Below are 16472 nucleotides of genomic sequence, written 5' to 3'. Positions count from 1 at the left end.
TATATGAAGTTTAAAGGCATAGTGGAGCACTTCCTGTATTACCACATGACATTACAAGGTGGAACAGTGTTTTCCATTTGAAAGAAGAACTCCAGGTATGTTTTTGATGAGGAAACCACAAAACAGCAGAATATAGGCCCTTTAAATAAAAAAGTTTTAAAATAAATGCTATCAATGGGACTGCAGTACAATATTTTCATCTTGACATTAAATGATAGAACTTTTCTCCAGCAGCTTGTCTCTATGGAGTTATTATTGCTTGCCAAAAATGTTCCACAGTAAACTCTATCTCCATGGAGACAAGCAGGTGACGGGGAGACTAGTCCATGTTTATCAAGGTATTTTTGAGCAATAACAACACCTGTAATGGTTTAAACAGGATATAATGCTATACTGTGGAACATTCTAGGCAAATGAATCTCCAAACATCTCCATGTAGACAAGCAGACAGCAGAAAGGTTACATAGTGTATCTTTGCGTAAAATATAAAAGTAATATTTCCTGGATAATGGATATTGCATCTTTTAAAAGTACTTGTGTATACAGCTCAAGTTATTGACATGAACGAGCAAATGAGCTGTTATTTAGCAGATCATTCACAAGGCAACGGGAGACATGAATTATTCAAAACTGTCTTGCTAATGATGGTAATAATGAATATAATTTATCTACTAATTAATTAGTCAATATTATATGCCAACATGTGTGTGCGTGTGTGTGTGTGTGTTGCACACATGGCATTTCCCTCAAACCATATGTGAGTCTCCAGCTGTGCTCATTATTCACTGTGGGAGATGCTGGGTCTGTTTTTAGTCACTATCACACTGCTCTTTAAAGGCTGTGAGCATTTGGATTATTCAAATATAGTCAAAAGATCTATTTTCCTTTGAGGCCTTTATAGATGATTGTTAGAACTGTGTTACACCTACAGACCAGAAGCTCATATGGGCATGTATTAGGGAAGTGTTAAAGATAATGATTTAAATGTAGCTTTGAACATAGTACAGTAACTGTTAAAGATACAGTAATTTAAAACTCTGTTGTTTCTAGATTATTTGAGAGGGAGGGGTTTTCCCATGACCCTGTTCAGTTTGGGCCTAATGTTGCGGGAGCAGCCTATAATCCTGGAGAACACACCTGTAGAGGACAGTATACAGACACAGGGTGGACACAGTCACATGAAGCATGTGCAGTGTCTCTGCTCCTAGTGCTACTGTGGACCACACTGACGCTCACCATGTCTCTACCCGGTGTCCCTGTGCTGCTGCTGGCTGCCTGTCAGGCCCAGCCTCTGTCTGAGCCACACACTGGACAAGAGCAGCTCCTACAGGACGACACTGTGGACATCAGCACCAGGATCCTGGTCTCCAACAACTAGTCTGACACCTTCCTCCTGGAAGGAGACCTGCTGCCTCCCACACACAGGAACACCATGACGTGCTGGTACAACAGCGGTCTCTGGCCCAAAGGCTCTGACGGCCTGGTGACCATCCCCTACACTGTGAGCAGTGAGTTCAGCAGTTATGAGACGCAGGAGATCATCTCTGCCCTAAGGGACTTCCACAGCAAAACCTGCATCCGCTTTGTCAGTACCAGTACGACTGCAACAGCATCGAGAACCAGAGCAGCTGTTTCTCTGATCTGGGGAGACAGGGAGGCAGACAGTGCTATCTCTCAGCAGATTGGGCTGTGTCTATAAAGGTGTCATCCAACACGAGTTCAACCACGCTATGGGCTTCCAGCACTAGCAGACCACGAGTGACCATGATCCATTACATCCAGATCAACTGTGTCAATATGGAGCCTTCCATGGCCTACAACTTCTACAGATACAACACCAACAACCAGGGCACGCCCTTCGACTACGGCTCCATCATGCACTACAGAAGAACAGTCTTCTCCATCAAGGGTCTGGATACCATCATCCCTCTCTGCAGCAGCTGAGTCTACATCGGACAGAGACAGGCTCTGTCCCCCTGGGACATCAGGAGGATCAACCTGCTCTACAGCTGCACTGCCTATTTACATTGATACAAGTGTGCATGTTCATGTCAATGTCTAGAAGATTGATTTCATGTCCATCTATGAACATGTGCCTTTGTTCTATTTAAATTCTATTAAAGTATGAGCAATGATATTTGTAGCTTTTGTGTTTCCAGTATTTTCTGAGATCTTTTCTCCTGACTAGAGCTCGATGCACTGTATACTGTATGCTGTATACATATGTACTGTATACACATGACTGTTCTCAACACATCCTGAATAAATGTAATTTGTGTGCAGTAATGTCTGTAGTATGCTCCTCTTTGGTCAACGGCTGAAAAGACCAGTGGGGGGTCTCACATCTAGAAGATGAACTAATGTTAACATTTACAACAGTAGAGTGCAGACAATGCACTTTCCTTTCCTATAATAATCTGAAAACTTTTAAAGATACATTACAGCAGAACATGCAACATTAAGCAGAATGCAAGAACATGTTTCCTCTTTTTGTAGCGTCTTCTAAAGCTGAAGCATGCTGCATAAAACCAATATGGAGATAATTCTGCAGACTTATTTATGGAATATGAGGATCTGTGGACTTTTGATGAACCACAGGAAGAAGAATAAATGTGGAGGTTAAAAATAGCTGCTTTGTTGTTTCTGCTCCTTCATGGTCCTAATAAAAAATACTCACCTGCAAGCAGCTTCAAGTGCATGTGACAGGTTTTCATGTTTTTCTAATTATTCCTTAGCTTGGTGAAATAGTAAAAATGGAAAACATATTTATCATAGTTTTACATCAGTTAAGTGACAGTTTGTGGAAATAAACTGAAAAGAAAATTACAAAAAATACGGGAAGTAGTGCTAAATCCCTGTGCCTATGTCATCACCACAAAATATCGATCCAAAAGGCACGGTTAATTTACACACTAGGAAGGACTTTTTTTCTGGTAGTTTAAACCTTCATTTAACAAAACAACAGTCCTTGTTTTTAGGGGGACTTTTTGTTTAAAAATATAATGATGTTAGTTATGTTTTAGTGAAATTAGTGAACTAACCTGTCATATGCACTGAAAAAGGGAGTATTAACTGCTATATTCACCAAAAACAATGTATTAACATGTTTTATAAGATTAACTTTTGTTTTGGACTCCATTAGTCTCCCCACGCCAAGTCACTCCCCCTTCAGAGCCACAACACAATCAGTGTGCATCTCTCTAATGAACCTACTGCACATCGCATCAGGTTTGCCATGTTGCTGTGTAGTTTTCTATGATGTTTTAGTAGATTTATGGAGAATTGTCGTTTGGGAGCATGGGTGACGTATGCTTGTGGCCAGAGCATTGCACAAAATCTCACAGCTAACTGTAAGGAGGGTTTGAATAGGGCCCAGTAGAGATCTCTAAATTACTCAAACATGCATGGGGGACATTTTAAAAACTCCTCTGGCATGTTTTTGATGAGGAAAACGTTATAACATGGTAGAAAAAAAAAAGCATAATATCCCCTCTTTAATACATACATATATTTATAGTACATTATTTACATCTGTCTGAATAGATCAATATAAAACCTCCAAACAGTTATTGAGTACCTGAGAAGTATTTTTGCCAAATATTGCTCTTTTTTTTAACTGAATTACCTTTGCCTATTCAGTATACAAAGTTAAGGAGGTAGTACTCACAGCTCCCAGCATGATGCGCACTATGAGCCACCTGTAGGTCCACACACAGATGAGGGAGGGGGGGCAGCGGCGGGGCATCTGGGAGAAACTCCACAGAGGACACAGGAAGATGGCCAAGAACCCAGTCTCCAGCAGCTGACTCTCCCAGCCTGCACACACCCAGAGGTTGTGGTTTTTGTTCCGTTCATTCATTCATTATATGGAGGCTAGTTTAAAGGAACTGAAAGAATTGAAGATTTGTGTTTTAAATTCCATAAATGTGACCTATTATTCTTAGTTTCAGTTAATAAAAGATATAATTTGGTGTTTTGGTTCTCAAGATGATAATCCAAAAGAAAGCAGAATGTAACACAATCTTGAGTCAATGCTAGTGCAGCCTCTGCAGCTCAGGGTGTGAATTCTGGAGGTTCTGAGCTTTCATATGAGACCAAACGTCTGTCCATATACTGAGAATAAGAAAAACTTCTATGTGTACTCCATCTGGAGGTTAAAGAGCCATTAAACACCCTCCCCAAACTTTACTCCACCCATAAACAAAATCTGAAAAATCCTCCAGAGTGGGAGGTGCCCAGTCATCCAGGTGTGGGGCGGGCTCTGGAGTGATGATAGACAGCCAACTAACAGCCACAATAATCCAACAGGGCACAGGCCTGTGCACTCCAAACTTTGAAACAGAGCGGACATTGTGTACGCCGTTTCCCTTTTCTCCAGACACGGCGGGACGTCGCAGTCAGCAGCGATGCCAGGTCGGGGCAGGGCTGAGAGGGGCTTCTCACATACCAGCCAGTGGCTGTGCCCGTCATGTAATAACCTGCATCTGACTCATTGGTGGCCATTACTCCAATTCGAAAATTCAAATGTACTGGCCATAGTTGATCCTAAAGAGGCTGTTACAAACACAACTTTTGACCTAAAAGACAGATTTTTAACAAATATGCACTAAAATGCCAAAATAAGGCCAGGGATAGGTATACATTTGTATTTTAGACCCATTTACACAGATAATCAGAAGGAAAAAAGTGATTTAGGTGTTTAGTGGCCCTTTAAGGCTCTGGCAACACAGGTTCAGTTGTGAGTGCAGTACCTTTTTTAAAATGTAAGAGTGCAAACTACATAAATATTTTTTAAATCTCTTAGTGCTATTAATAGGGCTGTAACAAAATAGGCAATATTTTGATTTAGCTAAATTAAAATTCCTGCAATAATCCTTTGGATTTTTACTCTACAGTTAAACTGAATATGGATATAAAAGCTCATCCTAAAATAAGATACATAGTCCTCAGATGTCCAATGCAATCAACCGTTTAAGTCTGCTTGTCTCCATGGTTGCTTTGCCAAGAAAGTTCCAGTATGCTCTTAAACTAACAGGTTACACCATCAGGACAAGTTACAGGTCAGATCTATGGAGAGGAAAGTCCACTCACCTCAAGAAAGCATGTTTTAATGTATTTTTTGGCAGTAAACACAACTCTAACTGAATAAATACAAGATATCTGTGCTTAATCCCATACTGTGGAACATTCTAGACAAAGCAATAACATCACCAAGGAGAAGTATAGCCGATAACAGACCCTAAACTAGAAAAGTTACATAGTGCATCTTTAAAATATGTTAGTGAAGCTCAATAGTGACCACCCCGACCCTTTTTCCGGAAGTGACTTTCTTATTTATGTTTCCCATAGACTTTCCAAAAAATATAAAAGAAAATTTAATAATAAAATTCAGGGACAATCAGCTATGTGGGAACTAATGACCCAAGACTTTTAATTTTGTACAATATGTTTCTAAAACTTTATGAAACACAAAGTTATTAAAAAATTTTGTCAAATTTTTAAATGTGGTTTTTGGACTTAAAAGAACTGCGTTGTGTGAAATTTTCAAAAAGTCTATGGGAAAAATAAATGAAAAATTTACTTCCAGAATTGGAGCAGATGGTCACTGTTGGGCTCCATAGATGTATCTCAAAAAAATTATCAAAACATAGTCTACATCGATTAAAAATATACTGAGAGATATAGAAGTTTGGCAAAAAACAAAACAAAACAAATAAACCACACTTACCGAACGAATACCTGAGAAAAAAACAAAACAAAATTAACAAAGTCTAACATAATTTCTCCATATACATCCGCAATATTCTGACTCCTTCTCACCATAGCTGCCCCACATTGACCAGCGAGTGGTACAGCACCCACAGCGTCGCCATCACCACCATATTGGCCGCCCCGGTGAGGAGGACCAGGCCGGACAGACCCATGCCCACCAGCGCGAGGGCATCCAGGTTGGCGTCCATGTTGGTCCAGTCCATGAACCAAAGGAGGGAGGGGGTGTACGCCAGGGCGGCCGATCCGATCTTGCCCCCGACGTATCTCTTCACACTGTTCAGGTAGGTCTTACAGGGCAGCAGGCCACGCTCGCCGATCAGCTGTTTGTTCTGGTTCAGGGCGATGGCGAAGGCTACGACTGTGGAGGAGAAAGAAATGTAGCTTTGTGCAGATTATGTTAGGTGATAGGTGATGCTTTTTAAATATTTATATATTTATTAGCCTATTATAAAGCAATATCAGGATTAAATCTTTTGAAATTTAATACAAACATTTATTAACCCTACAATGCTTTTGCAGCCAAAATAAAATCAAATAAAACATGTGGCCTTACTCTGATTGGCTTGCATCTCCACAAACCTGACTATTATAAGCTCTATTTACACTTACGTCACAAACCAGGAAGACGTTTGGAAACATGCGACGACAACTTCCAGGGGGCTTTGTTCGCGGTAGTGAGTCTGACAAAATTTAGGAAAAATTAGAAAATGGCCCAGTTTTCGTCATCTCCATGTCACTGTAGCGTTCCGTTATGTTCGATTCATCAACCTTTACAACCACACCTCAGTTTTCGTCATTTCCCCACTGACACACAACTCCGAGCGCACTGAGTACATGAGATTAAAAGAGATGAGGCGCCAATTTCAAGATGATTCCAAACAGCACACACGTATGCAGTCTTCACTTTACCGCTGATACATTTAATTCAATGGGTTTTATCACAGTCGGTTGGTGAGCCCAGAGTTGTTTTTTTTAACTGCAGATTTTCAGATACAAACAAAAACGGCACTTTATGGAAGAATAGAGTTCACATGAAAATAAATGCATAAAAAACACAACGGTGAAAGCCCAGTGTCAGGAACTACACCGGAAGTTGTCATCACATGTTTCCAAACGTCTTCCCGGTTTGTGACGTAAACTTTTTCTTGTTTCCACACACGTTTGAATCTTCCACAGTATGGCAGATCTATCTCTATTGAGAATAGGGCTGGGTGTCACTAAGAATTTGCCGATACGATACATACCTCGATACCTAGGCCACGATACATATCTCGATACAGTGCACTTTAGATTCAATATGATATATTTAAAATTGATTCAATACAGTTCAATAAATATAATGATTAAATGATGGATGTGATAATAAAAGTCTTTGTTAAACCGCTTCTTGTGCAAAATGAATATGAAACACAAACATTTTAATCATCAAAACAGTGAAAATGTAAACATTTTTGCATAAATTAGTTTCTTTCCACTAAATTATTTAGTAAAATACACCAAAAAATACTCTGGGTGATATATCGATACAACAGTCTCCGATGTCTATATTGTATCATTACATTAAACAATTCGATATATTGATATTTTGATATTTTTGCATTGAGTATGTTCCGAAATATGGTTTTAACTTTCCAATTATATGGAATCATGCAGTTACAACTCTACTTTTACTTTAACACCTAAGGCAAATAAGTAATATTTTTAGAAATAACAAAATTGGAGCGCTACACTGGATCAAAAAACTTACGCATTCAGGTGCTCATCAAACCAGAGGGCTAGATTCTCGTAAAATAGAAAAATGATGGCAGAGGCACTCTGATCTGCAGTGAATTTATTAAAAGTCACACCAACACGTTTCGACTACTTGGTCTTCATCAGGGATAATTGAATGAACAGCAGGTGTGACCATTTATAAAGGGTTACGAACCCAAAACACGTGATAGTTAAAAACAAAACATTTTTCAAAATTTTCAAAACATTTGCATGTTGAATCCAAGTATATTGAGTAATATTTTTATAGAGCTTTTATACCCTTAGAGTCAGACCTGGGCATTGTGCAGCTCCTGGGTCCTCTGGTTGACTCTGACTGGCCCATTTAAGCTCATTTGGAATTACAAAATAAACATATTTTATCATTTTACCTCATGCATGGACTAAAGCTGCTTTGCTTTTATTTTAGATGTGTTTTAATGACATTTTTTTGTAAGGCATCCTCACTTTTTCATTGCTTAGTCATAACATAAACTCTTACCAGTCTGCGCAGCTCATCAAAATAATGATATTTACTGCATTTTAGAAAGAAATATTAATATTATGCAGAATTGAGTTAAGCATTTAGGCCTGACCCTTCACAATATTTTCTGTTTCTCATGTGGCCCCATGGAAAAAAGAATTGCCCACCTCTGCTCAAAATACTCAAGCTCTTTACATCAAAAAGCCACCCACCCATTCACATGAGTTTATGCAGACACTGGTGGCAAACTGGGTGTGGGGGAAGTTGCTTGCCCCAAGAAGGTCAGTAACCTCTCTACCAACTACGTCAAGAGCAGGATTCGAACCACAAACCTTCGGATCAGAGGACGAGCACTGTGCCAACTGAGCTGGTAACAGAACATACTGGAGATCATTTCACAACAACTACTAGTCCCATGTAGGTTCAACACACAATAATTCACATGAAAATGAACTTAACACTAAACTCTACACGTTGTTGATTTAAAAAGAATGAAATAAATACACTAACAAGTCTTTCTTAATTCTATAGTTTGGTGTAAAATGTTGATGTTGTGAAAAATCAGTCCAGTTTGCTTACAGTAAATAAAGGCTACAGCGCGCAGCAGCACTATCCGGGTGAGCCAGTACGTCCCGGGCCGCACGCACCGGACCTTTTTGTCCTCTGTCCCCGCTCCGCCGCTGTCCTCTGTAACATCTTTGAGCTCGCTGTCCTCGGTACGCGTCTCTGTCTCTGTCCCGCTCGGATCCACACGTCTCCTCCTCACGCCTGAGCTGTGCGCGCTGTCCCCGGCCGCCGCCATCTTCCGCGTCACGTGATCTGTCCTATGAACACGTGGACGGAGAAGGCGGCACGTCAGCGTCATAGAAGTATAATAACATGTATTATTATTATTATTATTATTATTATTATTATTATTATTATTATTATTATTATTATTATTTATTTATTTATTTATTTATTTATTTACTTATATACACAACTCTGTGTGTAGTACAGATATTTAGTTTTATAGTTTAAAAAATAAGGAAATGTGGAGTGTGGGTTTGTTGTTGTTGTTGTTGATGATGATGATGTTTGTTGCTTGCCTGAATAATAGTTTTAGTCTTTTATGATTCTAAAAAGCAGGGTCTACATAAAATTGATTACTAGCATAAAACTATGACTTAAAGTTTGACAAAATAATATAGAATAGGTCCTGTATTCAAGTGGTTCAAATATCTTTGCTTAGGCTGACCAGATTTTCTGGTCCGTCTAAGGATTTGGGGTGGTTGGTAATAATAAAACTGTAAACTGAGTACGCAAAAGGAAAACTGTTCTGCACTCAGCCCATTCATGTCTTATTCAGGACTAACATGTGAGTCAGTATAGACACATTGGGCTTTGGTCATTTTTAAGCAGCTTTTCTGTATTTTACCCAAACAAGTGACAATTTATGTCTCCCTTCACTGTTGGCAGGGATCAAATTGGTCAAAAATGGGGACATCTGGGACATTTCTTGTTTAAAACTGTGAAAAACCACTTTTTTTGGATAAATCTGCTGGGACAGGGGACACAGGGCTCAAAACTGGGTAAACCAGGACATCTGGTCACACCGTCTTTGCTGTCTGAGGGATACCACAAGATCTCACAAGATAAAATTGTTACAAGTTATTGCACACGTGGAAAATTATCTCTTTTTTAATTTTTATTGTTTACATTTGGTTTGAGGGGGGAAATGTTAACTTGGTGAGTGAGCGTATTGAGAAGCCATGCCTAATTCTAAAAAGCAGTTCCATATATTATTATTTTTTTTTACAAATTGTAAAGTTAAAATTGTTTTAATTGTCTATATTAAAAGTTTTTAATATAGACATTCTAATCTCATGTCTTGTCACACCCCTCATGCAACTAGGTCTATTTATAAAAAGACAGCACGGTATGTCCATGGGTACAGCACTCGCCCACTTGTTGATTCTAGCTGCTTGGAAAAATTTGTCTTTCCGAAACTAGCCTTGCGCAGGGAGAAGGGGAGGGGTCAAACCTGAGTGGCTAAAATAGTCAAACTGTCACTTTTTGAGCTGAGGAGATCGAGGTGAGGACCAAGATGCCAACGTCGACTCTTTTCGTGTGATTTACGTTACAAATTCAAACTTTTCACAAGAGGAATTTACTGTTTTGTATAAAGAGATGACCGAGGAAATGCCCACCAACTCAGCCGAGCCTCCGGGCAGTCCAGCGGGCAGTGACACCTCCTCGCCCCGGCCCGCGTCAGACCAAGACACCGTCACCTCTCCAGGCTCGCCGCGCGTCATTACGCACGGAGAGGAAAGCCGTTTCCCCGCCTGTATTCAAGACGCGGTGTCCCAGGTGCTGCGCGGGTACGACTGGTCCCTGGTGCCCGTGACAGGGCAGGGGGACCGGGGGCTGAGGGGCAAGCCGCACGTGAAGAGGCCGATGAACGCCTTCATGGTGTGGGCGCAGGCGGCGCGGAGGAAACTAGCGGACCAGTATCCACACCTGCACAACGCCGAGCTCAGCAAGACTCTGGGCAAACTCTGGAGGTAAGAGGACATGTCCCTCTACGTGAGAGGACAAGTCAACAACATCTCCATTTTATTGTCCAAGGGATGAGTTAGTTACATCATATATTACATATTACATCATCGATCTACACGCTGTCAGTTAGTTACAGACTCGTAACACTACTGGCCTCGTCAGAGATGGGCTACGTAGACAAAAGCTGTACTCACGTAAGAATTAAGCCACTTCTAAAGAGTATTCCAGTGAAAGTTGTATTAGTGCAAGACTTAGAGTAACAGGCTATTTGAAAAGACAAATTCTCAAGTAACTGTATAAAAGTAAAAGTATTTCTGGATGTAACATTAGTTCAATTTGAAATTTATGTAATTGGAAGCACTAAACCTTAAATAAGTCACAAAATGCAGTATTTTCAAAAAACAAATCATATACGAAGCAGTGATTAGGGGTGTGCAAAAACATTCACATATTGATATATCGTATCACTTAATGTGATGATACAGTATCGATATCATGGGCTGCTGTATTGATATATCACCCAGAGTATTTTTTGGTATTTTTTTACTCAGTTTGTTATTTTGTTACAGCTACAGTTTTGTTGCTTGTTTAGAAGAAGAAAACTCATTTATGCAACACATTTGACATTTTCACTGTTTTGAGGAGTAAGATGTGAGTGTTTCATATTGCACAAGAAGTGGCTTAACAAAGACTTTTAGTATCACAGCCATGATTCAGACATCATTTTTACTGAACCATATTGAATCGTGTTGAAATATATTGTATCGAATCAAAAGTGCACTGTATTGAGATATGTATCGTATCGTGGCCTGTGTATCGAGGTATGTATCATAACAGCAACTTGTTAATGATACCCACCCCTAGCCGTAATGCAAGAAGCATAAAGCTTTTGTCACTTATCACTTGCAGTATCTGTTATATCACACAAGTAGGAGTGAAAGTATGGTGTCTGAAAACTACCCTCAGAAGTACAATAAAAGGTTACTCTTAATAAACTAACTCAGTAAATACAAGTGAAATGCCAGTAGTAGACTGTGTTAGAAGGCATAATCTCATGCCCACAGGATGGATATAGTATTAAATGGAACTACTATTGACACACTAATAGACTTCTGGCTCCTGCACCACAGCGCAAGTGACAATACATAGTAAATAAGCAATTTTGGGGCTACTTAATTACCTGCACATTAACTTTCTCTGTACAGACTGTAGTGTTACCTTTATGTTGATGATACAAAAACTGTTAACTTCCCATAGGCTGTTATCAGACCCTGAGAAGCGTCCTTTCATTGAGGAGGCAGAGAGACTGAGGACACAGCACAAGAGGGACCACCCGGACTACAAGTACCAGCCCCGCCGACGGAAGGGGTCCAAGCCCGGAGTGGGGGACTACACCCAGGCAGACGCTCAGCAGCACAGCGCCTTCACCGCAGAGCCACTCTCCAGACTGGACCAGACTGTGGAGGTGCAGCTCTACTCTACTAATGGGACAGGTGAGGAGGCTGAGTAGATGTATGACACTTTTGATGAAAATACAGATTACTCAAATGTTATATGTTTATAGTTTGGTTTATTCCATCAATCTTACTGTTAACGGGGCACTGCGTAACCCAGGGGTGTCCAACCTTTTTCCTCCAGTGAGCTACTTTTACAAAACGAAAATGCCAGAGAGCTACTGGTTTTTATCGGTCACATTGAAACTGAGCATATTTAAGTGCCACAGCGAGCCTTAGATGAGGTACAGTTAGATGCCTATAAAACATAAACCATTCCAAACATATCTATTTATTAGTGCACAAAGTTAGGCATCAAAATGATACATGTACAATGGTAAAAGGCATTTCATTCATCAAATTTTACTTTTTAAGCACAATACGTGTAATTCAGAAATCCCTGGGTGACCTACTAGGAAGGGGATGGAGAGTAACCGGTAACTCCCGAGCTGCAGGTTGGAGACCCCTGGCATAACCTTTCTGGAGGAGAGTGTGCCACCTGCTTATCTTTATGGAAATGTTACTGCTTTTCTTAAAATATTCACAATATACCATTAAACTTCTCTATCTTCATGGAGACAAGCTGGTGGCACCACAAGTTACAGATCAGATCTGTGGAGAGGCCATCTTATAAACAATAAGAATGCATATTTCAGGTTTATTTGAGTACTGTATTATAAATAATAAAATAGCCCAAGTGAAGTAAATGTTAGACAGAAATGTTCAATACCATTCTGTGGAAGATTTCACAAAACAATAACATCTCCATGACAAATAGGGAGTGTACAATCTAACGGAAAAGTTATGCAGTGTACTTTTAAACATGTATAATCATTCATACGTATATATAATTCATACATTCTGTTTCAGATGTTTATTTGGTTTTGAGGAAAGTGATATGTAGACAGCCTATTTGGGCTCAAAGGACTAAAGTCTGGTTTATAGTCCAGCGTTAGGCCTCGCTCAGCTCAGAGCTCACGTCCTGACACACACTTGAACCACGGGCTTCTGTGGAGCTCATCAGAGTCCAGGTGCATTGTGGGAATGCATACGATTAATTTGTATACATTCTTATTTTAATTTCTTAATTTTTTTTACTGTAACAATCATATTAGGTTCATATGCAGATGTTCATGTGACAAACTATAGTTCCTCTGAGTTGTTTTTAATCACTTGTCCATTTAGTCTTTGTGGATCAACCAATCAGAGCCCTTGTGTTCAGAGGTAATTTACCGTGTAGTCATTTTTCAGTCAAGGTGCACGTACACAGCACAGCAAACACTGCGAGCTCTGTGATTAGGAATCTGCGCGAGGGAGCTGTGCAGTACATCCACGTAGATTTGACACTGGACCATAAACTGGCCTTAACAAGACCTGTTTAGTTGTAATATTTACTCAGGAACTGTATCCTGCAGGAGGAATGAAAATGAATCTCCAGAAAGTCACTACTGTACAACTCACATATTAATTCACAGAAACATTTAAAATATGACCCAAATTTCATAAACTTTTAGAATCTTAAAATATATGACAAAAATATATGTAAACTAACTATATATTTTCTGTTAATCCCAGATCAACCCCATGGACCACCGACCCCGCCCACCACCCCTAACACCGACCTCCACATGGGTGCTAAACATGACACCCAGTCCCACCCTGCCCCTCCTGCTCCTGCCCCTCCCCCCGCCCACAGCACCCGCCACAACATCGACTTCAGTCACGTGGACATCGCAGAACTGGGCGCCATGGAAACCTTCGACGTGCACGAATTCGACCAGTACTTACCCCCGACCGACCCGGGACACGCCCACATCAGCGGACCAATCACGCCCGATCAAAAAGCTATCTCCAACGACGACGCCAGCCCCAAACCGATCAAAACGGAGCAGCTGAGTCCAGGCCACGCCCCCCACTGCTCGTCCCCGCCCCCTCCAGAGTACACCTGCCTGACGTCCGGCCAATCTGAGTATGCTGACCTGCAGAGCCCCGCCCTCTACAGCAGTTTCTCCGCCTACTCGGCAGGTTTGTATCAGTACCCGTACTTCCACTCGCCACACAGAGCCTTTGGACTGGCCTTAGCTCCGCCCCCTCACAGTCCCACCTCGGCCTGGGACACGCCCATTTTTACCACTCTCACCAGGCCATAGAGCGAAAGTGGTGTGACTGAAATTTAATGACATGGCAAGTAATTATTTGCCACATTTTTATTGTTTTACTTTAGCTGAAAAAGAGATATGTGTTTGGAAACTGTTATAAAATTAATGGCTACTTGGTAAATTATGAAACAATGAGACGTATTATGTAAAATAGACTTTTATCAGTTAACTTAAGTTGTATTTCAAATGATTCATGTGTGTTTGAGTAATCCTGTCTTGTCCTACATGTGCTGAGTGCTTGGAAAATGTTAGTTTTTATCTACCCCCTATCTCCACTCACTTCTCCTCAAATACTTGTAACCATTAAAAATAAATGCAGGTCATACATGGGCTCAATACTACTAAAAAAATAGCATAATACAGAAATTTAAATTGAGATTTTTTGTTCTTTATATTGAGTTATCACAATACAATATAATGTCATCACAATACAGACTTTTAAGTACTATTTAAAGCCATACTATGTAACTTTTTTTAAGGCTAAGTTTATATGATGATGGTCTGAACAGAAGAAAGTGAGGCAAAACTGCATTTAAGACGACGGTGATGCAAAAGTGTGTGGAATGTGATTGTGTATGCATGTCAGGCGGCTCGGTGGTGATGTATGTGACACGGTGGCTGAGTGGCTAGCCTCACAGCAAGAAGGTTCTGGGTTCGATCCCCGGGTCGCCCGGACCTTTCTGTGTGGAGTTTGCATGTTTCTCCTTGTGTCTGGATGGGTTTCCTCCGGGTGCTCTGGTTTCCCCATCGACCTGCATAGGTCTCCATAAAGAGTTGATAGTCATGGTCAGTTAAATACAATCAATTCAATCCTTAGGCAAGACACTTCGCCCAATTTGCCTAGTATGAAAGTGGTGCTGTGATGGTGGTGGTCGTAGGGACTGATGGCGCCGCACGGCATGAAAGCTGTGCTTCTGTCAGTGTGCCCCAGGGCAGCTGTGGCTACAGTAGCAGCTTACCATCACCAGGGTATAGAGTGAATGAATAATGCTGAATGAAGTGTAAAGCATCTTTGGCCACAGAAAATGTCTGTGAAAGTGCTATATAAATAAAGACTTACTTACATAAACGTGTACGCGACGTGAGCAGATCTGACCAGAGTTTTGCTTCAGTGTAGACGGAAACGCTACGGCAGAGCGTATTCAGCTTTTCCACTCTGGAGGGTGGTCTCAGATTTTTGTGTTTTTAAGCTCCAAAAACACCGTCACCGTCTAAACGAAAGGCACTTCCGATAAAATATTTTATCGTTTTTACCCGCAAGCGTTTTAATATTAAAGCACATTGTTTCATTTTGGTAGCATCCTCACTCTGGACCACAGAGCTATAATAAAATCTGAAGGTGAACCCAAGATGGTGTCGTATTCTTTTCAGTGGCCTGTGCTCATTGGTGCATGGGCTCAAAAATAATTTTCTCTTCCATATTTACTTCCTCAATACAGGCAAGTGCCTCCCACCCATGTGACGTAGGCAATGTGCACGTGCAAGTTTATGTTGTGAAAGTAGAAAAGAATACCTATAAAATCCAACCATTGTGAAAGTTGTCGCTGTTAGAACTGTTGCACTGTCAGAACACGAGCAGTTTGAATTCCCCTAGAATGCATTGTGCTCTATGAGGGAATTTTTTCTGGGCCCAACCTCCTGGGAACTGCAGTACCTGGAGCAGAGTTATCCAGTTTTTATTATAGATCCATGCTCTGAATGAACTTGTGTCTCCACAAACCTGACTCCTACTTGGTCCGGAGGTGGCAACTTTGGAAATGTTGTTCCTTTGGCGATAATATTTCACAGTATGGAATTAAATTTATCTGTGTCCATGTTGAATGTTCAGAAGCATGTTTTTAACTTTCTATTTCCATGGACATGCCACCTCCAGAAAGTTACGTACTATTGATTTAACACAAAAATAGTCCAGTTTGTTCCCTCAAAGCGTCTGCTCCAAACCACATGCTCCCAGACGGAGGATTGCCTGTAGACTTCTCCATCAAAATGACTCAATCTGATCATTTACCATTTAAAATCCATTAATTACACTGCCTTATTTGGAATTCACATATATTTCTTTCACTGTGGAAATGAGTTGGCTGGGAGCAGTGATCGTGTAAAGGGCACTGTGGAAAAAGTCTATTAAACAATATTAATCCCATATGGAAACATGGTGCACTAGATTAATAAAATGTTAATAACAGTGGTATGCAGTAGCCCGTGTTAATGACAGGGCGGGGCAGGTCCACACTAAAAGTTTCAGTGTTTTTCCTTTTATTGAAACTAAAAGTAGGT

General features: G+C 40.6%; 2 protein-coding genes across 3 annotated transcripts in view; one reads left to right on the top strand and one right to left on the bottom strand.

The window, feature by feature from the left end:
• The window catches only part of lmf1 (lipase maturation factor 1), a 36939-nt gene extending 28126 nt beyond the window's left edge, over positions 1-8813 (bottom strand). Inside the window, exons 1-4 of one of the 2 annotated variants that reach the window (XM_020939695.2) lie at positions 8585-8813; positions 5821-6130; positions 5729-5739; positions 3668-3816 (exon numbers count right to left, since the gene is read on the bottom strand). In XM_020939695.2, coding sequence (XP_020795354.2) covers positions 3668-3816; positions 5729-5739; positions 5821-6130; positions 8585-8807 — 693 coding nt within the window. In that variant the 5' untranslated portion in view covers positions 8808-8813. Of the gene's footprint in view, positions 1-3667; positions 3817-5728; positions 5740-5820; positions 6131-8584 lie in introns of those variants that run through there. The other variant, XM_055150442.1, reaches the window with a different exon arrangement.
• Positions 8814-10044: 1231 nt separating this feature from the next.
• On the top strand, positions 10045-15716 carry LOC110173690 (transcription factor Sox-8-like). The gene is made up of 4 exons (XM_055150241.1): positions 10045-10079; positions 10173-10548; positions 11801-12036; positions 13612-15716. Exons 2-4 carry the CDS (start codon positions 10175-10177, stop codon positions 14184-14186), a joined length of 1185 nt encoding a protein of 394 aa, XP_055006216.1. The 5' UTR covers positions 10045-10079; positions 10173-10174; the 3' UTR covers positions 14187-15716.
• The last annotated feature ends 756 nt before the right edge of the window (positions 15717-16472 follow it).

Source organism: Boleophthalmus pectinirostris, unplaced genomic scaffold (genome assembly GCF_026225935.1).
Source record: "Boleophthalmus pectinirostris isolate CB_2022bp ecotype Guang Dong unplaced genomic scaffold, ASM2622593v1 HiC_scaffold_14, whole genome shotgun sequence".
Lineage (NCBI taxonomy): Eukaryota > Metazoa > Chordata > Actinopteri > Gobiiformes > Gobiidae > Boleophthalmus > Boleophthalmus pectinirostris.
This window is presented reverse-complemented; position numbering and strand designations above follow the sequence as displayed.